This window comes from Oryx dammah, unplaced genomic scaffold (genome assembly GCF_014754425.2).
Source record: "Oryx dammah isolate SB20612 unplaced genomic scaffold, SCBI_Odam_1.1 HiC_scaffold_10, whole genome shotgun sequence".
NCBI lineage: Eukaryota > Metazoa > Chordata > Mammalia > Artiodactyla > Bovidae > Oryx > Oryx dammah.
In genome coordinates this window covers 61,669,090-61,695,007 of record NW_024070194.1, presented here as the reverse complement: position 1 = coordinate 61,695,007, position 25,918 = coordinate 61,669,090, and the positions used below count along the sequence as shown (strand labels likewise).

Genomic DNA, 25,918 nt, shown 5'->3' with positions numbered 1-25,918 from the left:
CTGAGAAATGTGAAGTTTATCCATGAGTGCTTAGCCTCCTTTCAACTTTGAAAAGATGGTTCAAAATACTTTCTGCATTTTAGTATTAAATATATGTATGTGTGAATTCTAAAATGCCCTAAACTGAGGTTAAGAATGTGTAACTGAACATCGTGAGAATACATTCATTTGTAAACTGAACTTACCTGTTTGACTAGTATAAAAATAACAAGGGGTTACTAAAGGCAGATTTAACGTTTGGATTACTTACAGTACTATACTAGCCTTTTCACCCTAATAACCTCTCTGGATAGTAGTCACTTTCCCACAGTTAAAATTGTACATATAATAGGTTTCTGATTACTATTCTGCTACCATATTGTATACTATTCTGCTACCATATTAATCCAGACTCAACTATTGCTGATCAGATATTACGATATTAATTATGTTTCTTTTTTTAGCTACTGTGATTTTTTTTTTCAAAATGTAACTGAAGTTGAGTCAGGATATTTTAATTAAAATATTCTGTTTTTTTCTTAACAAGTTCCTATTTTTCTAATTACAGGTTTCATATACACTGGTGAAGTTGTGCACCGAATGCTAACAGCCACACAGTACATAGCACCTTTAATGGCAAATTTTGATCCCAGTGTATCCAGAAATTCAACTGTCAGATATTTTGATAATGGTATGTGTTGGTTAGCCTATATTTTACTGAATGTATACTTATAAACACTGATCATCAGATTCATATTAATATTTTTGTAATCTTGGGTTTAGACTGGATTTGTTAACTGTTTGATGCAAATAGCCTGAGGTAACAAATGTTATACTGCACCAATTAATACTATAATAAGTGGATAAAGTATAAGCTTAAATGTCACTCATGTATTCATTCATTCATTTGCTCATTTAACAAACATTTATTAACGTGTATTAGGGAATATAATAAATGAGTTGCAGCAAACATTGTTTTGAACAAAGCAAACACATTTATTTGATGCTATTTGAAGTAAGTCCTTCCTACTGAACAGAAGTAAATAAGGAAAAGTTTTTAGTTCTGATTTTTAGGTAGAGACAAGTGGCATCATATATTGATAATAAATTTCTAAAACTTATAAACTGTTTGTATGTTTTGAAAATATAGTATAGTGTAGTAGTGAAGTCACTCAGTCATGTCCAACTCTTTGCAATGCCATGGACTGTAGCCTATCAGGCTGCTCTGTCCTTGGGATTTTACAGCCAAGAGTACTGGAATGGGTTGCCATTTCCTTCTCCAGAAAATATAGGATAGTGAGTAATTAAAATTCACTTGGCCTTCCCAGATGGCTCAGTGGTAAAGAATCCACCTGCCAAGTTGGTATGAGTTTGATCCCTGGGTAGGGACGATCCTCTAGAGAAGGAAATGGCAACCCAGTCCAGTACAGAAATCCCATGGACAGAGCAGCCTAGTGGCTACAGTCCTTGGGATTGCAAAAGAGTCAGATACAACTCAGCAATTAAACAACAAAATTCATTTAAGAAAAAGTTTTCCTGACTTTGAAATAGGAAATAGAGCTATTTTTATCATATATACTGACAACAGTCTACCCTACTACTTCTTTAGGGGAACACATAAAACAGTCAAGGAAGATGTAGACTATGTCACTTCAGTTCTGTTCAGTTGTCACTAAATGTCCCCAAACCTAAGTAAGAAATTTATGTTCCTGAAAACATAAATGAATATTCATGTCTACATCTTAGTGAAAGCTGTAACTATGATAGAAAAAGAAATTATAGGAAAAGAGAGTTTGTTTTGGAAACTTAAAAATAGAAATTTCTGTACTCTTTAAAATACAAAAATATTATTTATTTCCCCAGATGAGAATCATCTTTTAAAAAATAGAAGCATGTGGCCTGAACAGAGTTATTTCTCCTCTTGTCTTGCCTTAATGACCAAGGTCTCCCTATTAACCGTAGGGTAGCATAGACTTACTGGTGACCTTAGCTTTGGGAAAATGACATCACTTTGCTGAAAGAGATCTGACCAGTGTGATAAAGTCATTTTACAGGTCAAAATAGCAAAAAAGACAACTAAACACATTCAGATGTGCACTTTGAGAAATAGATTTCAAACAATTTGAATAATACCAAAGTGTGCTCCAATAAATGAAGGTAACTCTAAATGTTAACCATAATAATTATTTCCTTATTTTATGTTAAGAACTATTATATTCTGTCCTCCCACTTAAAGGTAACTGAGGTGCAAAGGGTCAAAAATATATAAGAAGATTTTGAGTATATTTTAGACAGAGCTACAGTGAACAACTTATCTGAAGCTTATCTCCTGAATCACCTAAGGAATCTATTTTATGTAGTTAAGAAAGTTGAGTATTTTCCAAGCTTTGTCACTTACTAGATGATGTTGGGGACTTTTAGTCATGGAGACAAGCTTCTGATGATCAAGTTTTTATATCATTAACATAAAAATCATAAAACATATTGTCTCCTTCCTCATACACTCTCTCACATATCTTGTGCCTAAGTAGCTCCATAGTTAAATTTTACCTTTATTAAAATGATTTTGAAAAATTGATACATGCCACTTCAACTGGATTCTAAAGGGCAGTGGCTATTTATAAGAAATGATTTTCTCTTGCATACCTGGCACAAGAACTCAATACACAGTAGGTCCTCAGTAATTATACAATGAATGAATAAATGAAAAAAATTAAGTATGTAAAATGATTTTTAATTCTGAGACTTGTGAAAGTACAAATACTCAAGAACTATTGCATTTTTACTTTATTGAAATATCTTCTGTGTAGTAATCAATGGGAATACTGAGTTCTTATAATATAATAATAAAAGCTAGTAATTTCTGTGTTTTATTAAATGATAGAAGCACTTTTCAATATTGTAAGGATCTTCACAAAGTCCTTTCATACCAGAGCAACTTACTGAAATATTTCCAATTCTGATTGGTTAGGATCATTGAAGGAGTGCTTAAGGATGGGAAACTCAACATTTTAGGAAAGCAAAACTTCTCTAAAGGAGACAGCAGCAGTTTAGAACATTTCTTCTAAGATAACATTTCTGCAAGTATTAAAGCACTGCTGCTGCTGCTGCTAAGTCACTTCAGTCGTGTCTGACTCTGTGCGACCCCATAGACAGCAGCCCGTCAGGCTCCCCCGTCCCGGGGATTCTCCAGGCAAGAATGCTGGAGTGGGTTGCCATTTCCTTCTCCAATGCATGAAAGTGAAAAGGGAAAGTGAAGTCACTCAGTCGTGTCCAACTCTTAGTGACCCCATGGACTGCAGCCTACCAGGCTCCTCCGTCCATGGGATTTTCCAGGCAAGAGTACTGGAGTGGGGTGCCATTGCCTTCTCCCATAAAAGCACTAGGTTTTAAAAATCAGACGATGCTTCCAGATATGATAGCCAGCCTAGATAACTACTGGAGCGTAAGGAAGTCACAGAATATTAATGCACAAGAACTAGAAAAGTTATAAAACTAAATCTTTTATTAGAAAAATAATTTGATGGCTCATAAATAGCAGACTAGAAGCATAATTCTTACTGAAATCATAAACCTAATCAAACATAGAATCAGAAAATTTAGAGTTAACAGTGACCTTAAATGCCCCTAGATCAGCCTACTTGCCTTGTTTAGTTTTGGAGGTTAAAAAATTGGCATCCACTACTGATCAGAAAGTATGATCACCCTAGCAATACTAAGTTCCAGCTGCTCAGTTCCATTAAGCACATAGGATGGTGCAGCAGCTCATATAGTCTGTAACATGAACTTAAGTAACAACTTCAGCTCCACCAGGAGGAACTGTGCCATTAGATTTTGTGTCCATCATCAGAGAAACAACATATGATTGTCAGTCATAAGCCAAGAGACGCACCACTCTAACCCAGCTCTTTGGTAAATTCCATGCTTGAGTCCAAGGTTTGCTCTTGACAGATTATTCTCCTACATCATAGCTGACCAAAGAAAATGTTTTTTGATTCACTTATCTAGTTGCTTCCTGTGTTAGGTGCTACCTAGAGTGCAATATGTGATCATTATCTGCTAAGAGAAATATAAGATTGTAGCTCTAGAAGTTGCTCTCCCTAACCTGTGGACTATTAGATTTAATAACAGGTGAAACTTGAAATAGTGATTATTTCATAAAACAAAATAGAGATATGTAGGTAATTTTAAAATTTAAGGATAACATTTACACTCAACTAATCTTACTAGTGGGCTTCTTTTGTAGCTAAGTAGTAAAGAATCCACCTACCAATGCAGGGGAGGCAACAGACAGGGGTTCGATTCCTAGGCTGTAAAGATAGCCTGGAGGAGGAGATGGCAAGCCACTCCAGTATTCTTGCCTGGAGAATTCCATGGACAGAGGAGCCTGGTGGGCTACGTTCCATCGAGTCACAGAGTCAGACACTATTTAGCAACTAAACAACAGCAATCTTACCAGTAGAACCACTTAAATTAACAAATGTTGGAGGAGCTGTGATAGGACACAATATGAAACTTATTCCCACACTTTAGTGTTATTTTAAAAAGCCTGCTATAATAATACATGGAGAATATCATCATCAGAATTTGCATTAAAAACATTTAATTACTCAAAAAGAGGTAGACCTCTTTTATGCACGAGAATTTGCAGAAACTATGTATTTGGGAGCTGAATGCAGAAATCTCTAGAAAGTGAAAATTAGTCTTCCCATGTTGCAGAAGATACAGGTTCAAGCAGATTGTGTCCAAGGTCACACAAAAAGTTTGAGAGGCAGGACCCCAGTCTAGATCATCTGCCTGCCAATTCGGTGTTTTCTCTGCACCATCAAAGTGCTGATTAAAATTAGTGTAGATAGAAATTAGCAAGGATAGGAATTAGGAGGAGACCAGATGTTGAAAGGTGTGGACACATGTGAAGGAAAAGAAGCAGTTTTTAAGAGGCATTTTATGATCAGAAGACCCTTTTACTTCTACAGTTATGGAAAATTTCCTGGCTATTATTGTCCTCTTGCCTTTTCCAGTTTAAAAAAAAAATAATAATAACTCTAGAGATACAGAGATGCCCATGAAAGGAAGAGACATGGGTTTTCACTTAAAACAGGGCTATGTCTTAGGTGCTGCTTAAACATACCAAGGTAGAAGTCAAAAATAATGTTTTTACTTATAAAGTTTTACCTCAAAGAAACAAATATTTTTCTGTATTTAAAGTGTACAATGTGATAATTTGATATATGTATACACTGGAAAAGAATTTCTACCATCAAATTAACTAACATATTCATCCCCTCACATATGTACCTTTTGTTTTTCTGATGTGAACTCTTTAGGTTTTATTCTCAGTAAATTTTGATTATATTATATATACAGTGTTGGGCTTCCCCTGTGGCTCAACAGTAAAAAATCCACCTGCAATGCAGGAGACATGGGTTAGATCTATGGGTCAGGAAGATTCCCCTGGAGAAGGGAATGGCTATCTACTCCAGGATTCTTGTCCAGAATTGAATCTCATGGATGGAGGAGCCTGGCAGGCTACAGCCCATGGAGTTGCAGCATTGGACATGACTGGAGCGACTGAGCAAGCACACATACCTCCAGTGCCAGACACTGCAGTCACTGTGTTATACATCAGATCCTCAGACCTTATTTGTTATATCAGTGAAAGTTGGTATCTTTTTGTTAGCGTTTCTGTTTGCCCCAGACTCTAGTCCCTGCTTTGTTTTAAGATTTCACATGAACGTGATACCATGAAGTTTTTCTCTTTCTCTTTTTGGCTTATTTCACTTAGCTTAATGCCCCTCCAGATTCATCCTTGTTGTCTCATTGGTGGCTATTAAGCTGTGTTTCAATTAATATTTCATGTTAATAATTTTATAGTAAACATTGGCAGATTAACTTACCAGACTGTGGTATATAGCACTAAAGATTCATCCCAGTGTACTTCAAGAGGGCTTCAGAAATCTTAGCCTGGGGCACTTAAAGCTACCTTGCAACCTTCTAGAAGCAATACTACAAAGACAGAAATGCAGGCACTGTGAATAAAAGAAGAAAATTCCGATTGGTGTTAAAGAAATTTCTTCAGCATGGAAGAGTATAATTGTAAATATGGAAGAGACATCTTCAAGTCTGTTATAAGTGATGCTAGCTTCCCTGAATGTGTTCCTTTCTCTCTCAGCATTTGTCAAATGTATTTGAAGTTCATTCAAGTCACTTGGGTTGCATTTTGAAAGTGGCTCATGGAAATTTAAGCAGACAGTAAACCCATTAACATTAATGGACTTCCTAAGGCAAAATTCCCCCATACTGGGCTCAATATTAACCTCAGTATGAGGTTAGATTTAGAGAATACTCAATTCTTTATAAATATCCCAAATGCTATTTCAGTAACAGAATTCCAATTAACTATCTACAATTCAAGTAGCACAACTACTAGATGAGAAAGTTAGATCCATGCTTTTGTGAAGATTCCCACCAGAACTGATTATTTTTCTCATCGCATTTCTCTGTTCCAATGGGGTTTATAGGCACAGCACTTGTTGTCCAATGGGACCATGTACATCTCCAGGATAATTACAACCTGGGAAGCTTCACATTCCAAGCAACCCTCCTCATGGATGGACGCATCATCTTTGGATATAAAGAAGTAAGTAATATATTGATGTGTTCTTTCCCCTTTGACCTCTCTATCATTTTCTCCAAGTGTCAAAAAAGGGCATTTAACATTCATGAACCTCAAGTCATTTTCTCACCACTTGATTTCTTTTGCTTTATTAAAAAAATACAATTTTAAAAATCTGCTGGATAACACTAGTTATTTTGGGGTTTTATTTTTGTATTCTGATATCTTTGGCATTATGACCATTGAATTTCATTAAAATTATTAAATAATTATATTCTTGTGATAGTATAATGAAATATCTCTGAGAAAATAAAATATTACCAATTGGAAGGATTTTCATCTAAATCTGATTGTTTATGTTTATATTATTTGTTTTTGCCTCATCAACTTCTGTGACATCTTTTGACTCTAATTTCAAAGTGTTAATAGACATGAAGATTAGTGTGGCTCAATGACCCAATACTGAGAGCGTTCCAGAACAGCTGAGGCCACAGGTCCTTTGGCTAGTGTTTACTGCTACCTGATAGGAAAGATTAGGGCTTCCCCAGTGACAGTGGTAAAGAATCCGCTGGCAATGCAGGAGACACAGGAGACACAGGTTCGATCCCTGGGTCAGGAAGATCCCCTGGAAGACGGCATGGCCACCCATTCCAGCGTTCTTGCCTGAGAATCCCATGGACAGAGCAGCCTAGTCGGCTACAGTGCATAAAGTCCCGATGAGTCGGATATAACTGAAGGCACTAAGTATGCATGCAAGAAAGATTAATTAGAGATCTAAGTGAAAGAATGAATAAGGAAATTTAAACTTTGTTTCATTTCCCCAAGTTGACAGAGAATAGAAATTGACTAGATTGTAACCTTAAATTTACAGAATGTCTAAATTAGAATAATAGCATGTTTGATTTAAAACTCTGTTGACAATGTAATTAAGATCTATTAGACAACCTAAACTTTGGGAGAAGGCAGCAAAGAATTTAAGAATAAAGTTTCAGAAGTATCAGAAATGATGTTTTAGGCAGTCACTAGTCATGAGAGAAATTCTGACAATGTGAATTGATAATGGGCATTATTGACCATGTCTTAATGAGTATTTATAATACTGCAATACGGACTCACCATATTACTTCCAACTGAAGGGTTATTTTTCCCTTGGGAAATGAATCCCTGACTCTAAAAAGGATGCCAATGATTTTAAAAGGATTCACTTTGGTCATGTCTTCTGAAATCTATCTTTTCTATAAAGTGAGGGATGGTTATGTTTCAGTTAAATAGGCCAACTTTTGGAAAGCTCATAACCATGTTAAATGTTTCCATTCCTTTGAAGAATTCTCCCATTAATCACTTACTTGGGGCAATAGTGAACATAGAATAGAAGAGAAGATCTACTCTGCTTGTTGCATCCTCACCCAAAGCTGTTTTGATATCATAGCCTACCTGCTGCTTACATCACGCTCCTTGGAATCTGAGAGAATATTGCTTAAAGGGACTTATGCATTTCTAGCTTTCATTGTAATCCAGTGTATTGCTGGAACTGCCAAGTAATGCAATGTTATTTTCAACATTGTAACTAACAGTGGTAAAATTTCTGGAACGATGAAGAGTCAGAAAGTCTAGAATCTGAAATCTCACTAACTGTGGGCTTTGTCAAAACAGAGGTTTGTGTTCTTATTGTGGTCTCTCTCTCTCTCTAAACCTTATTATCAAAATTGTCATCTTTATTTATACTGTTCTCGATGGGTGTCTCACATTGCATAGTAACAGTTTATTTTTCCTATTCTCTCTTTGTAGTGAGGTTGATATTTTTTTAATGTCCTTTTCTTTTCTTTATTTAACTGAAGAGAAATTTTCCATTATGATTTTCCTATTGTGTCATGGGAATATTAAGCTGAGAGGCAATTTTAACACTTTCTTGATATTCCCAGACTATCAGTCCTTGTGAATTTGGAGTTCTAAAAGTAGTCATTGCTTTATCATTTGCCTTGCTGTCCTTTCTCCTTCCTGATTAAAAACCAGTTACTTATTTTCTATTCTACTTTTTTCTTCCTGATAACTGTCTTGTATTTTATTTTTCTAAGGCAAGGTTCTGCTTGTAAAATTTACCACAATAAAGATCCTCCTGCCCATTTGAGGTGACAGCTAGGTGCTCCTGGCCTTTCTAGAAAAGCATTTATAATTTTGGTAGTGTAACATAGTTGTTTGCCTAATGTACTATCCTTGAAAAGTGCTTTCACACACATGATAGTTTTCAATTCTTCAACAATATCTTATATTCTTATCCTTTCACAAAGGCACTGGCACATAGAAGGTGTTTAGTAGATGTGTGTGGCTTGATTATGGAGTTAGGTCATACACAATTACCTTGATTTTATAGCTATGCAGACAGAAAGGTTAATTGATATGCCTGAGGTTACAGAGCTACATATGGACAATCCAGAACAATATTCTTTAATGTGGTGACCCTAGGACACCTCAACATTTTTTTCTTTCCCAAGAAGATTATGTACAACAAGTCACAAATCTATTTCTCATTTCTTTCATTTCAATAAACATGTTTTAATGTTTGCTTTTTAATAATCTTTCCATCGGACTCCAATATATTACACAATTATAGTCCCATAAAGTCAGGAGTTAAGCTACAGAGCTAATGAAATTGGAAGAATATAAAGGAGTATAATTTTGTAATCCTGTTCTGATTAAATATCCAGAACTAAAATTCTTTTCTAACTTTTAAAATAATTTTATTTAGTTAGTTTATTTATTGCTGTGCCAGGACTTTGTTGCTGTGAGGGCTTTCCTCTAGCTGGGGAGAGCAGGGGCTACTCTCTACTTGTGGTGTGCAGGTTTCTGATTGTGGTAGCTTCTCTTGTGGCCAAGGACCTGCTCTGGGGCATGCAGGCTCCAGCAGTTGTCACGTGGACCTAGTAATTGTGGCTCCCAGGCTCCAGAGCACAGACTCAATGGTTGCGGCACCCAAGATTAGTGGCTCTTCCAGGATTAGGGATGGAACCAGTGTCTCCTGCATTGGCAGGCATTCTTCACCACTGAGCCACCAGGAAAGATCCTATTTTGTTAATTTTTTTAAAAATGAAAAGGAAGTTGTACATACGTGAAAATCATGATAAAAACATAAATCCTTTCTCAGATAAATGGAATTTGGAAAAATCAAATTACCATTTTCTGTTCTGTTAATAGGAATAACTAGCTGTCATAATAGAACCCAGATTCAGTATATTTTTTTAAGTTATCACTGAATAGTGATATTTGTTTGCATTACAGTTATTGTTGTTAGTCGCTAAGAAGTGAAGTGAAGTCGCTCAGTTGTGTCCGACTCTTTGTGACCCCATGGACTGTAGCCTACCAGGCTCCATCCGTGGGATTTTCCAGGCAAGAATACTGGAGTGGGTTGCCATTTCCTTCTCCAGGGGAGCTTCCCAACCCAGGGATCGAACCCGGGTCTCCCACATTGAGGGCAGACGCTTTACCGTCTGAGCCACCAGCGAAGCCCTGTTAGTCACTAAGTTGTGTCCAGCTCATTTGCAACCCCATGGACTGTAGCCCATCAGGCTTCTGAGTGACGGGATTTCCCAGGTGAGGATACTGGAGTGGGTTGTCATTTCCTTTTCCAGGGGATCTTCCCAACCCTGGGATGAAAGCCAGGTCTTCTGCATTGGCAGGTGGATTCTTTACCACTGAGCCACCAGGAGAGCTCTTGATTGTAGTACAGACCTGAAATTCTTGGTCTATTGATAATGTAACAAGGAAACTGCCTGTTCACACACACACAAAAAAAATTTTCCAAAAACACTACAGATTTGAAACCAGAGTTCTTACAGTTCTTTATGCTGCCTGTCCTAGTATACTATCATATTTTAGAAGTTGCACTTCTCTAACTTGTTTCATCTTTCTTCTCCTATTATATTTTGAATTTATTGTTACTTCAGATACAGACTCGGAAAGGAAGTGATCCATTTTGTGACTATTGTAAATTTGATTATTTTTTTTTCACCAGTTCATGGGAAGTTTCAGACAATACGATTAAAAAGAAAAGTCATGCAGTCTTTTTACATGGCCATAGAGGAATACATGTCCCACCTTAGAGTCAGTCTACTTTATCCATTTTCATGGTTGAATACCAATACTTATTATCTCATCCTGCAGCAAATTTTAGTGGAAGTATATATAGAGGAACTTTACTGTTTATTAGGTAAAATTACTTTTTAATCTCTTCTACCATATAAGTATTTCATCCTAATGTTCCTTAGTGTAACATTTACTGTTTCTGTGGCAGAATGCATAATTGATAAATCATTGCCAATTAGTTGTAGGTTTAACTGGCAACCTAAATGCATTTTTAAAATTTCTTTGAGGACTATTTCTCTTACTTAAACTGTAATGATCCTTCATTCATGGTAATCATGCTGAAAGTATTAAAAGATGAACACTTAGTGAGCTTGTAAAATTTATAGGAAAAATAAATAAATAATTCAAGGGAAAAGGAGAAAGCCAAAAAGAACCGAACAGTGAAACAATTGCCATTTAGGTATGAAGTGATTTGCTGTTATGGCTATTCCTGTATATGCAAGAATGCTTAACATGTGTTAATATAATGTATATGCATCCCAGAAACTATATATATATGTGTGTGTGTGTGTATATATATAATCATAAGGGATTTGATTTAGGTCATACCTGAATGGTCTAGTGGTTTTCCCCACTTTCTTTAGTTTAAGTCTGAATTTGGCAATAAGGAGTTCATGATCTGAGCCACAGTCAGCTCCTGGTCTTGCTTTTGTTGACTGTATAGAGCTTCTCCATCTTTGGCTGCAAAGAATATAATCAATCTGATTTTGGTATTTACCATCTGGTGATGTCCATGTGTAGAGTCTTCTCTAGTGTTGTTGGAAGGGGGTGTTTGCTATAACCAGTTCATTTTCTTGGCAAAACTCTATTAGTTTTTGCCCTGCTTCATTCTGTATTCCAAGGCCAAATTTGCCTGTTACTCCAGGTGTTTTATGACTTCCTACTTTTGCATTCCAGTCCCCTATAATGAAAAGGACATCTTTTTTGGGTGTTAGTTCTAAAAGGTCTTGTAGGTCTTCATAGAATCATTCAACTTCAGCTTCTTCAGTATTACTGGTTGGGGCGTAGACTTGGATTACTGTGATATTGAATGGTTTGCCTTGGAAACGAACAGAGATCATTCTGTCATTTTTGAGATTGCCTCCAAGTACTGCATTTCAGACTCTTTTGTTGACCATGATGGACTGCAGCCATGAAATTAAAAGACGCTTACTCCTTGGAAGAAAAGTTATGACCAACCTAGATAGCATATTCAAAAGCAGAGACATTACCTTGCCAACAAAGGTCCGTCTAGTCAAGGCTATGGTTTTTCCGGTGGTCATGTATGGATGTGAGAGATGGACTGTGAAGAAAGCTGAGTGCAGAAGAATTAATGCTTTTGAACTGTGGTGTTGGAGAAGACTCTTGAGAGTCCCTTGGACTGCAAGGAGATCCAACCAGTCCATTCTGAAGGAGATCAGCCCTGGGATTTCTTTGGAAGGAATGATGCTAAAGCTGAAACTCCAGTATTTGGCCACCTCATGAGAAGAGTTGACTCGTTGGAAAAGGCTCTGATGATGGGAGGGATTGGGGGCAGGAGGAAGAGGGGACAACAGAGGATGAGATGGCTGGATGGCATCACTGACTCAATGGACGTGAGTCTGAGTGAACTCCGGGAGTTGGTGATGGACAGGGATGCCTGGCGTGCTGTGATTCATGGGGTCGCAAAGAGTTGGACACGACTGAGCAACTGAACTGAACTGAACTGATGTGTATATATATATATTTAAATAAAATTTATTTGATAAATGTATCATACAGGGTTCAGAAAACCCAGATGCCATAAAATGCTAATTATAAACTATGAAGAAATAACTCCAAAAAAATGTAGATACTGATGTTTTTATATCATATCATATCACTTCCCTCTATTTTAAAATACATAAAGTGCAAAATTATATCTGCATGGCTTTATTTAGGATCTAATCATTTGCATGCATACATTTTTGTTATCTCACATACTAAAGCTCCCCAATGTCTTCATTTTCTCAAACTTCCCATAGTACAAAAAAATGACAGATTGAACCATTCTTCCTTTATAATATTAGGAGTGAAAATAAATAAAGTAGCAAGGAAGTAAGAATCAATGACCTACAAGAAATAATTATATTTAGAATAGAAAGTTTATTCTAATGCCGCCCTGCAACTAGTGGGTTATGTTGTCCTTGGACAAGATATTTGATCTTCCTAGGTGCATTTTCTCCTTCCAAGCCCCACTTCCCTTTAATCTTTGAGATGACATGGAGAGGTTTGTTTCACACAGGGCTCCTGTCCATATCAGGCCATATCCCATTTCTCTGCTCTGAGGATTCCAGAACCTAAGAGCTAATTTGTCCTTGAGGCAAAAGGTCTTGTACCTTCCCCAGGTCTCCCCAAATCCAGGGTATGCTTCCTAATCCCATTTCCTTTCCCTTGGTGTTTTATTCCCAACTGTTTAGGCAAATTCCCTTATTCAGCTATCATATCAGAAAAACTCCCCATTATGGTTTTGATTATCCTGAGCCAAGCCGTACAGGCTTCTTCAAGGAGCACCTGCCTCACTCTCTTCTTTTAAAAGATGTTCCAACTCTAGTTTGTCAGTTCAGTAATGGGTTGTCTTTATGTCAGAGGGCTCAGTGATGTGTATTTAAAACATGGATATGTTAAGTTCAGTTCATTCACTCTGTCGTGTCTGACTCTTTGAGACCCCATGGACTGAAGCACACCAGGCTTCCCTGTCTATCACCAGCTCCTGGAGCTTGTTCAAATTCATGTCCATTGAGTCAGTGATGCCATCCAACCACCTGATCCAATGGATATGTTGCCCACATCTAAATATTTGAAGATTTCACATAAAAATATAGATTTGCCTCCTTTCTTGAGAAATCAGAAGCCCTGGAACACTCATCCTACATTTCCACTCAGTGGCGATTGGCTAGAAAATTTACTCTTGGTGTGCTCTCTCCAGTGTCTCCCTCATCAATTTCTTCTTTCCTACCCTAGACCATTTCTAACTTATGTAGAAATGAAGTTGGAAGCCCCTCTTTTAATATAGAGCTGTTCTTGTCAATTTCATCCTGTTGTCTGCTTCCAGATTTTCTATGGGGTACAATCATGAAAATGAGAGTAGGAAGCATTTTAAGAATATAGCTTTAGGGACTTCCTTGTGGTCCAGTGGTTAAGAATCTGCCTTCCAATGCAGGTGATGTGTTGAGGAACTAAGATCCCACATGCTGCAGGGCAACCTAGCCCAAGTGCCACAACTAAGGCTTGATGTAGCCAAATAAGTAAATTAATAATTTTTAATAATAATATTAAAAATAATATATCTTTAACTTATGGCTCATCTTTGCTTTCAGGGCATTAAGTGCATTGCTTAATAGCTGGCATATGAAAAGCATTCAGAAACTGAAAGCCAGAAGCAGATTAAAACAATTGTGAGAACTGGCAGTGATATTCAGGAAAGCAAATGGATGTTTGTATTGTCAAATTTAACTGAAAGCCCTGCTGTTCAAATGTAGTTTTCAGACAACTAAGCCCTAATACTCAGGACTTTATGTGTTGCTTTGATAGTAATAAAAGAGAGCATGACTTTTAAAAATTGGATGCCCTACTGCATAAGGAGAAGCCCAGTTAGATTTTTTTTTTTAATTTATTTATTTTTAATTTTTACTTTACAATTCTGTATTGGTTTAAAACCAGTTAGATTTTTAAGGAAGATGAGGTAGGAAATTAAGGGTTAAGCGAAGGTAAGAGTAATTAAAATTGTAAGCTTTCGGGTTTTCTTAAGGTACATGTGTAAGCTATTAGATATCACATTGCTGATGAGCAAGCGAACAAAAAGGAGTTTAAAGTAATTCTTCTCCAGTTGCATTCTGCTAGGCATATGATTCATACTTGGGAGCACATGCTCTGCAATCAGACCCTTGCTGAGATGCTGTGCTGCCTATTAGATAGATAGCTGGGCCATAATGGAAACAAATGAATGTTTTGGCAAGGTTTGCAGGGCAGAACACAGAGAAAAATAAAATTCTATTCCCTTGCATGCTGTTACCCACCTAACTGTTATAGAGACAGACATAAAAGTTCACGTTTTCAGTACTGTGTCTGGCCCTCGTGTCCTGGAGAATGATACCACAGACAGAAAAGGGAACAACTTCTGTCTTTGAATCTTCCGCCAAAGCCCCACATGCTCTGCCCTAAGCTGACGCCTGATACCATTTCCTGCCTTAATTTCACCTAGTTATTCCAACTCTTTTCTGCCTCCATACTTCATTTGCTTCAGTATCATTTCTAGAAAAAAAAATTATACTTACTTAAATAACAAACTTATCTGTGTCTTATGAAATGGAAGGAAAATTAAAACACCTTAAAAGAAAAGACTTGAGAAATGTTTGTGTAAGCCGAAATGGGAGCATATTTTAACTGGTGTTAACACTCCTTTTCTGTATCTGTCCTGTGGAATGAATATCATTGTAAAACCTGTTCTTAGAAATTTATGATTCATTACAAATCATACAGAGGTCAAGTGAAAATTAAGCTTAGCTTTAATCATAAAAAGATGAGTATTACAGGCTCTTGAAATAATGAAGCCACATTTTTAAAAAGCTGGTTCAGAGATTGTATGTAGATTGGCTTCCTGACTGATATCCCCAGTAACTAACTTAGGAGACATTTTAAGAATGAATATAAATTGGGAGAAAGGATAGCTTCCATAAGTATAGTTTCAGAGTTTTTGTTCTTGGACATGACCCTTGGCTATGGCTTCTCTGACTTGCGTACTTTGTATCCGATACCTAGTCTGCTATAGAGTAGGGGACTGTGACACTATGACAGGTCCTTTCTTGTGCTAATTTTTTGCACTCTCAGTTCTAATTCTAGACAGCTTATTTGTATACATATGCACACACACAGTTGCTTTGTTGATGTTAATAAAAAAAAATTGTTCATTTTAAATGTAGTTTTAGCCGTGCTCCTGATTTAGCTTAACAAATGGCCTCTCATTATAAGCTGTGAAGCCTGGCCTGACTCGCTCACAGGGAGCTCACATGGCCCAATTACTTGCTGCAGTAAGTGAGTAGATGAACCATCTTTATGCTGAACAACTCCACGCCTTTGAGGTTTTGAAGTGAAAAGATAACAGCCCAAGAAGGCAAAGTGGAAAAGATAAGGTGGTATCCGGTGAAGAGAGGCAGACGTGTTCCTGAAAGAAATCTAAGAGAAAGCCTACACTTGGCCTCATTAATCTTTTCCCAAATTAAGCATTTCATTCAATTGATAAAAGTGGTTTTATTCTAAACATGATATGTAATCGTTTCCTAAAAGACTTGGCTGGCTTCTAGGAAAATGTGGAGAGTCAAAAGCTTCTTGTACATTTTCATGTTAATATTTAATCAGGATACAATAGCAGAGTTTTAGAAATTCTATGCTTTTATTCATGCACTCTATAAAATGTGAAAGAAGAACGTTCAAGGCCAGTGGTATTGCAGTCCTCTTCCTTTTCCATTGCTTACTGCCCCTAGTCTCCTCCTTCTCTGGACTTTTCTATGCTGCTCCTCACAGCTGTCCTCTCTGCACAAGCAGAGGACACTGTGCTCATAGCCAGCAATGGGAATGAACTCTGAAGGTGTGCAGTACACTGGCTCCAATGAAAAGCATGATGCCATTTTTCTTGCTACTAATGAAGCAGGGCAGGGACTAATAGAGTTTTGCCAAGATAATGCACTGGTCATAGCAAACACCCTCTTCCAACAACACAAGAGAAGACTCTACACATGGACATCACCAGATGGTCAACACCGAAATCAGATTGATTATATTCTCTGCAGCAAAAGATGGAGAAGCTCTATACAGTCAACAAAAACAAGACCAGGAGCTGACTGTGGCTCAGATCATGAACTCCTTATTACCAAATTCAGACTTAAATTGAAGAAAGCAGGGAAAACCGCTAGACCATTCAGGTATGACCTAATTCAAATCCCTTATGATTATACAGTGGAAGTGAGAAATAGATTTAAAGGCCTAGATCTGATAGATAGAGTGCCTGATGAATTATGGACGGAGGTTCCTGACATTGTACAGGAGACAGGGATCAAGACCATCCCCATGGAAAAGAAATGCAAAAAAGCAAAATGGCTGTCTCGGGAAGCCTTACAAATAGCTGTGAAAATAAGAGAAGTGAAAAGCCAAGGAGAAAAAGAAAGATGTAAGCATCTGAATGCAGAGTTCCAAAGAATAGCAAGAAGAGATAAGAAAGCCTTCTTCAGTGATCAGTGCAAAGAAATAGAGGAAAACAACAGAATGGGAAAGACTAGAGATCTCTTCAAGAAAATTAGAGATATCAAGGGAACATTTCATGCAAAAATGTGCTCAATAAAGGACAGAAATGGTATGGACCTAACAGAAGCAGAAGATATTAAGAAGAGATGGCAAGAATACACAGAAGAACTGTACAAAAAGGATCTTCATGACCCAGATAATCACAATGGTGTGATCACTCATCTAGAACCAGACATCTTGGAATGTGAAGTCAAGTGGGCCTTAGAAAGCATCATTATGAACAAAGCTAGTGGAGGTGATGGCATTCCATTTGAGCTATTTCAAATCCTGATGCTGTGAAAGTGCTGCACTCAATATGCCAGCAAATTTGGAAAACTCAGCCGTGGCCACAGGACTGGAAAAGGTCAGTTTTCATTGCAATCCCAAAGAAAGGCAATGCCAAAGAATGCTCAAACTACCGCATAATTGCACTCATCTCACATGCTAGTAAAAGTAATGCTCAAAATTCTCCAAGCTAGGCTTCAGCAATACGTGAACCATGAACTTCCTGATGTTCAAGCTGGTTTTCGAAAAGGCAGAGGAACCAGAGATCAAATTGCCAACATCTGCTATATCATGGAAAAAGCAAGAAAGTTCCAGAAAAACATCGATTTCTGCTTTATTGACTATGCCAAAGCCTTTGACTGTGTGGATCACAATAAACTGTGGGAAATTCTGAAAGAGATGGGAATAACAGGCCACCTAACCTGTCTCTTGAGAAATCTGTATGCAGGCCAGGAAGCAACAGTTAGAACTGGACATGGAACAACAGACTGTTTCCAAATAGGAAAAGGAGTACTTCAAGGCTGTATATTGTCACCCAGCTTATTTCACTTCTTTGCAAAGTACATCATGAGAAACGCTGGACTGGAAGAAACACAAGCTGGAATCAAGATTGCCGGGAGAAATATCAATCACCTCAGATATGCAGATGACACCACCCTTATGGCAGAAAGTGAAGAGGAACTCAAAAGCCTCTTGATGAAAGTAAAAGAGGAGAGTGAAAAAGTTGGCTTAAAGCTCAACATTCAGAAAATGAAGATCATGGCATCTGGTCCCATCACTCCATGGGAAATAGATGGAGAAACAGTGGAAACAGTGTCAGACTTTATTTTGGGGGGCTCCAAAATCACTGCAGATGGTGACTGCAGCCATGAAATTAAAAGACGCTTACTCCTTGGAAGAAAAGTTATGACCAACCTAGATAGCATATTCAAAAGCAGAGACATTACTTTGCCCACTAAGGTCCGTCTAGTCAAGGCTATGGTTTTTCCTCTGGTCATGTATGGATGTGAGAGTTGGACTGTGAAGAAGGCTGAGCGCCGAAGAATTGATGCTTTTGAACTGTGGTGTTGGAGAAGACTGTTGAGAGTCCCTTGGACTGCAAAGAGACCCAACCAGTCCATTCTGAAGGAGATCAGTCCTGGGTGTTCTTTGGAAGGAATGATGCTAAAGCTGAAACTCCAATACTTTGGCCACCTCATGCGAAGAGTTGACTCATTGGAAAAGACTTTGATGCTGGGAGGGATTGGGGGCAGGAGGAGAAGGGGACGACCAAGGATGAGTTTGCTGGATGGCATCACGGACTCGATGGACGCAAGTCTTAGTGAACTCCAGGAGATGGTGATGGACAGGGAGGCCTGGTGTACTGTGATTCGTGGGGTTGCAAAGAGTCGGACACGACTGAGTGACTGAACTGACTGAACTGAAGACCAAAATTCTTGATGATGCTGTTGACTGTGACTCTCTTCTTCTCCCTCTCCTTAAGTCCTTGACATGTTCACTGAGAATCATCTTCCTGCCACTCCAGCTCCTATAGTTACCACTAATCTAGTATACTTCAAGCCATATATATTGATACTAAGTATGACTTGTTCTTGTTTAGTTGCCATGACATGTCTGATTCTTGCAACCCCGTGGACTGTAGCCCACCAGGTTCTTCTGCTCAGGGGATTTCCAGGCAAGAATACTAGAGTGAGTTGCCATTTCCTTCTCCAGGAAATCTTCTTGATCTGAGGACTGAACCTATGTCTCCTTCAGTGGCAGGCTGATTCTTTACCACTGAGTAACCTGGGAAGCCCAAGTATGACTTGGAAATTACTAAGTAAATTATCTCAGAGTTTCATTTAGTAAATAAACTTTTAAGGACAAAAATCTTGGTTTGATTTTGTTTGTTTCTGTTGTCCACATATCAGAATACTTCTTAATGCTAATTAAGAACTGGGCACCCTGATATAAAATTGGCAATACCACAACATTGTTCAGGAGAATACCGATTAGTACATAAACAGAAAAAGTCATCTTTCATTTACTTGTTTTGATATAATTCCACAAATTTCAGAAACATTAAAATATCCTCTTAGTTGGTCAGTTTCAATGAAATAAGCCTTTTTATAATTTCATGATGTTGAGGCAAAAATAAGCATTATAGCCCTTATTATATCTTCTCTCCAAGTTATTTTCCTTCCTTTTTATTGGTATGCTATTTATTATGGTTTATACAACCATATCTGATCTAATATGTTCTTTAATGACTTTCCCATAGATGGTCCACAAGCTGCTTTTTCTACTTAAAGATTTATTCATGCATTACCCTTCCTTTTCGTTTCTTATCCCTTTATTTATTGAAGATTTTTTCTTTTTTGTGTTTTTAATTAATTTTTTTTAACTTTACAATATTGTATTGGTTTTGCCATACATTGACATTAATCAGCCATGGGTGTACATGTGTTCTCCATCCTGAACCCCCCCTCCCACACCCCTCCCCATCCCATCCCTCTGGGTCATCCCAGTGCAACAGCCCCAAGCACCCTGTATCATGCATCAAACCTGGACTGGCGATTCATTTCACATGTGATAGTTTACATGTTTCAATGCCATTCTCCCATATCATCCTGCCCTTGCCCTCTCCCATAGTCCAAAAAACTGTTCTATACATCTGTGTCTCTTTTGCTGTCTCGCATACAGGGTTATCGTTACCATCTTTCTAAATTCCATATATATGTGTTAGTATACTGTATTAGTGTTTTTCTTTCTAGCTTACTTCACTCTATAATAGGCTCCAGTTTCATCCACCTCATTAGAACTGATTCAAATGTATTCTTTTTAATGGCTGAGTAATATTCCATTGTGTATATGTACCACTGCTTTCTTATCCATTTGTCTGCTGATGGACTTCTAGGTTGCTTCCATGTCCTGGCTATTATAAACAGTGCTGCAATGGACATTGGGGTACACGTGTCTCTTTCAATTCTGGTTTCCTCAGTGTGTATGCCCAGCAGTGGAATTGCTGGGTCATAAGGCAGTTCTATTTCCAGTTTTTTAAGGAATCTCCACACTGTTCTCCATAGTGGCTGTACTAGTTTGCATTCCCACCAACAGCGTAAGAGGGTTCCCTTTTCTCCACACCTTTTCCAGCATTTATTGCTTGTAGACTTTTGGATCACAGCCATTCTGACTGATGTGAAATGGTACCTCATTGTGGTTTTGATTTACATTTCTCTGATAATGAGTGATGTTGAGCATCTTTTCATGTGTTTGTTAGCCATCTGTATGTCTTCTTTGGAGAAATATCTGTTCAGTTCTTTGGCCCATTTTTGATTGGGTCGTTTATTTTTCTGGAATTGAGCTGCATGAGTTGCTTGTATATTTTTGAGATTAATTCTTTGTCAGTTGCTTCATTTGCTATTATTTTCTCACATTCTGAAGGCTTTCTTTTCACCTTGCTTATAGTTTCCTTTGTTGTGCAGAAGCTTTTAATTTTAATTAGGTACCATTTGTTTATTTTTGCTTTTATTTCCAATATTCTGGGAAGTGGGTCATAGAGGATCCTGCTGTGGTTTATGTCAGAGAGTGTTTTGCCTATGTTCTCCTCTAGGAGTTTAATAGTTTCTGGTCTTACATTTAGATCTTTAATCCATTTTGAGTTTATTTTTGTGTATGGTTTTAGAAAGTGTTCTAGTTTCATTCTTTTACAAGTGGTTGACCAGTTTTCCCAGCACCACTTGTTAAAGAGACTGTCTTTAATCCATTGTATATTCTTGCCTCCTTTGTCAAAGATAAGGTGTCCATGGGTGCATGGATTTATCTCTGGGCTTTCTATTTTGTTCGATTGATCTATATTTCTGTCTTTGTGCCAGTACCATACTGTCTTGATGACTGTGGCTTTGTAGTAGAGACTGAAGTCAGGCAAGTTGATTCCTCCAGTTCCATTCTTCTTTCTAAAATTGCTTTGGCTATTTCAGGTTTTTTGTATTTCCATACAAATTGTGAAGTTATTTGTTCTAGTTCTCTGAAAAATATCATTGGTAGCTTGATAGGGATTGCATTAAATCTATAGATTGCTTTGAGTAATATCCTCATTTTCACTATATTGATTCTTCTGATCCATGAACATGGTATATTTCTCCATCTATTAGTGTTCTCTTTGATTTCTTTCACCAGTGTTTTATAGTTTTCTATATATAGGTCTTTTGTTTCTTTAGGTAGATATATTCCTAAGTATTTTATTCTTTCCGTTGTAATGGTGAATGGAATTTTTCATTCCCCTTTTTTTCTCTATAAAACTGGTAGTAAAAATAGTAATCCTACCTCTAATGATTCTTTTCTTCATCTAGAAAAAATGACTAGTAGTAAGAATTTGTCTTACTACTGTTGTATCATGTTTAGTATATTCTCAGTGTGTCCTAATTTTTAAAAATGAATGCATTATAGATGTCTATAATATTCAGATTTTGGTTCTATTGAGATTTAAATTTAGGAGATATTACCTTAAACTGACCCATAATAAATTGTTTTCCATATGAGTTTTACCTAGGATAGTGAAGTTTGACATCCATTAACAAACAATTGCCAGATTTCACTGTATATTAATAAACTATATTAATATTTTTAATTAATATTAATTTTAATCCATGTAATAATCAAATGTATGTTAATAATATATAGTTAAGAGCACACTATTATCTTTCTCTACATTTTATATCTACAAGGCCACTTGAAAACAAGGATTTTTTTAAACTATGAAAATGAATATATAATAGAGTCTTTAGGAAAAACAAATGATACCAAAAAAAATCTGTATTTCTGAAATGATAGCATGCATTCATGGTGTGCCTGTATGTGTGATAAATTTTCAGCATTCAACATTCATTTGATTCCCTGAGAATCTGTTATTTTCATCATCAAATAACCCCATCTGTAGGACTAGGAACCCTCTTGTCACTTTAACCCATCAAATAGCTCTAACCAGATGTTATTTTCAGATATTTATGTCTTTTTTCTTTACTATTTCCTGCTCTCTCTGTCCCTTCATCTCCATCATCTAATTTTATCCATTAAACAGGATGATCACATTCCCCACCCCTACCCCTGAATGAAATGCAAATCTAACTCATAACAATATGCTTTTTCTTTTCCAGATTCCTGTCTTGGTCACACAGATAAGTTCGACCAATCACCCAGTGAAAGTGGGCCTGTCAGATGCATTTGTTGTTGTCCACAGGATCCAACAAATTCCCAGTATGTAGAAGAAGGGTAATCAGAGTCTGACTGCTGTAGGGGTAAATTGAAAGGAGGTTGATTTAGGCTAATTGCTGCTTCTTAATTATATTGGTTGGCTTATAAGTCTAATTGGCATTTGCTATCTCTCTGGTAGTGTTGAACTAATAATTTAGGAGGAGTGAAATTAAATAGCCAAGCCAAGAGAGCTTGGATTCTTTGGAATAGTTTGGTTGTGCAGAAATAAATATTTCTTTTATTAATAGGAAGAAGAACTCCAAAGAGTGACAAGTTATATGATTGATAGCTGTGTGACTTTGTTTAGTTTACATAAGTTTCTCAGCAAAAGAACAGCTTTGTGCCATTCTATATTTAGCAAGTTCTTATAAAATTTTTTGAGAGTCTAAAGGAAGATTTATTTTAAAAAGTATAGAAATTGAGGTTAAAAAAATATTGATGGAGCCATACCTACCACATAATATAGTTTATTTTTTGGTTTAAATCACTTTTGCCTTTCTAGTACAGTTTATATTTTTAGAATAAAAACATATATGTTACTTGGGCAGCTGGTCATCATATTAAAAATCAAAAATGTAAGTGCCATTTGTAATAGTTCTGATCATGTAAATAGCCATTTCTTGAAAGCTTCTGTTTTTTAGAAACCTCCCTCTATTTCAAGAATAGCCCTAAATGTTGCTTGGGTATGGTAGTAACAAAGGTGATTATTATTTGTGTCCTGGATGTGTTCATGTAAAGCAAGAGGTTACAATATAATACATCTCAAGATTAGATCATTCTTTTCCCTTTTGTTCAAAGGTCTTGTTCCTCTTTTATTTCCTTATAGTGGTAGACTTAATTTAATCACATGTGTATGCTGTTTGTTCTTGACTTGTGCTACATCTGTTTAATTATGTCATCTCTTGAATATAGAAAGTAAATGCAGTGCACATTAGACTTTTCAGAGCAGTGGAGTGGCTGGAAACATTATAGGGGGTATCTTATAATTACAGTTTAGAATGACATTCATTTGTGGCAGTTCTGTTTGGTGAAGACAGTGAATCTTCCACGGCTGTTTCTCCTTGTTCACTGAGAATTTGCGGGAGGTAATATTCCAGCCAACTGTTAAATCAAGGCAGATTTTCCAGAGACAAACCTTTACTGTGAACAGAGCAGAGACATATCCTTATGTGCAGGCGACATATCCTTATGTGCAGGCAACATAAAGACATCCTGACAGAATTCTTAGACAAGAGGCTGAGCCCTGGGAGAGGCCAAGTTGATTCCTGTGTAAGGAGGAATGTTCTCACATTTTTCCTTTCAGAGGTTTTCAGTCAAGCATGACGTGAGTCAATTATCACTCAAGTAAAAGGATTGCTAGTTTTAATTTATTTGTGGCTTCTTTCATCCCAGAAAGAATTTTATTTGCAGCTTCCTCAAAAGACATCCTGGTACACATTGATATTCTGATATGTTATTGTTTCAAGAAGATCCACCAAAGTAAAAGAATTTTTTTTTTGCAAATGTATTTTAATATTCAATTATTGTGTCAGAGGGGACTTCCCTGGCAGTCCAGTGGTTACAACTCCCCACTTCTACTGCAGGGAGCACGAGTTCAGTCCCTGGTTAGGAAACTAAGATCCCGCATAAGATGAGGCCAAAAAAAAAAAAGAAGGAATAGAAAATTTATTGAATTGAATAAAAGTGAAAATATGACATATCAACTTAAAAAATATATGGGAAAAGTAACAAATTGAAAACAAAACTGTCAGAACTGACGCATGACAAAATTGTCCTCAGACAGCAGCATCCCTAAATGCAATTTTTGCTCCCTTGTGACATTGTAATAGGGTGACCCGTATGTTTGGAGGGGAAAACATCCTTCTCAAGTATAAATTTCATTGAATAAATTGGCAAAGTTAATCTGAATTTTGAGACCAGATTACATCTGAAGTTTGGGACTCAGCATTCATCTAAAGGAAGAACTCAAGCTTTGAGTTCAGGGAGAAGCTTCTCTGAGGCAGACTTTGCACCAGAGTGATGTTCACATTTCCTGTTGACCTCGGTGTCATCTTGAGAAACTTTGCCAAGAAGGAACAGAAGGCCTGAGTTTCCAGTCCACTCATCCCTGCCATTAGATGGGACCATATTTTAGCAAGAACATTGGAATTGATGTGTTCTACTTAACAGTCTTTGGGGAAACAGAGAAATTTTAATGTCCTTGAAAATCTGTTCCCATGTTTATAAAGTGTGAAAGTATCTGTTAGGAGGTTCAGTGTAAAAGACATGGTTGCATGGTTGCATTGTATTCTCAGCCAGGGGAAAAAAAAAACCAGCTTACTTATTTATGCCAGAGATTAGGCTAACCCAAGAATACCATAATACAAGTTACACAAGTAATATTTTTTTGAAGAACTAGATGATTCCTGGAGATCAATGTGCTACTTACTTGCACAATCAGAATTTAGATAAACATTCAAGTCCTTTTCAAGATTCTGTTCCCTTACTTAGCAACCTTCCTTATTAGGAGTCATCCTTATAGGGAATTTAAATCTTTTATCTCTGTTACCCCTTTTTCTTCTCCTGAGTGAATTTAGGGAAAACTGATCATGATCTTCAGTAATGAGTGGTTTTATTTCTTCTGTATTCCAAGGTGCATTATTACACAGGACCTCATTCTCATAAGATCGATTTTCTGTTCTTTTAATCATTTTGGTTGGAGAAGTAAATGGCAACCCACTCCAGTACTCCTGCCTGGAAAATACCATGGATGGAAGAGCCTGGTAGGCTACAGTCCATGGGGTCGCAAAGAGTCGGACACGACTGAGCAACTAACTCACACACAATCATTTTGGTTACATGGGTTATAGAATCTAGATCCTTGGCTTAATCTAGCCATGACAACATGGGAAAGTATGACAACCATGAGAATAATTCTTCCCAGTGGACCCACAATTAGTATACCATTCTCATCTGATTTGGTAAAGGTTTGGTAGAGCATTCAAAAAGCTATAAGGCAAATGGAATTTGTTTATGAAGATTCACCTCCCTTTCATCATAAAGTCGACAACAAAACAGTTTTTTTTTTTTCAGTTTTTAAAGTCTTCCAAATAAATGTTTTCCTTATTACTTTCAGCATGGCTTATTAAAATATTTACCTTTCAAAAAAGATTAGGTGGTCTGATAGTTTAAAATATCAAAGGGAATTCAGGCATTGTTAGTAAGTTAGCTCTGAGGTTACAAGAGAAATTCCTTTCCTCCTTCAAAAAAAGAAAAGAAAAATGTCTATGATGAAATTAATCCTTACATTTGAAAAAAGTAAAAGATAAAATCTAATTAAAAGTCCAGAAAGTTTAAGGGATATTGTCATGTGAATACTGGTCATGAGACCTTGAACATTTTATTTAATTT

The 25,918-nt window shown here is 36.9% G+C and overlaps 1 protein-coding gene across 2 annotated transcripts in view; it reads left to right on the top strand.

The window, feature by feature from the left end:
- The window catches only part of PLXDC2 (plexin domain containing 2), a 440,730-nt gene that overhangs the window by 304,980 nt on the left and 109,832 nt on the right, over positions 1-25,918 (top strand). For both annotated transcript variants that reach the window (XM_040248599.1, XM_040248598.1), the window contains exons 5-7: positions 548-670; positions 6,501-6,619; positions 22,432-22,531. In XM_040248599.1, coding sequence (XP_040104533.1) covers positions 548-670; positions 6,501-6,619; positions 22,432-22,531 — 342 coding nt within the window. The remainder of the gene's footprint in view (positions 1-547; positions 671-6,500; positions 6,620-22,431; positions 22,532-25,918) is intronic.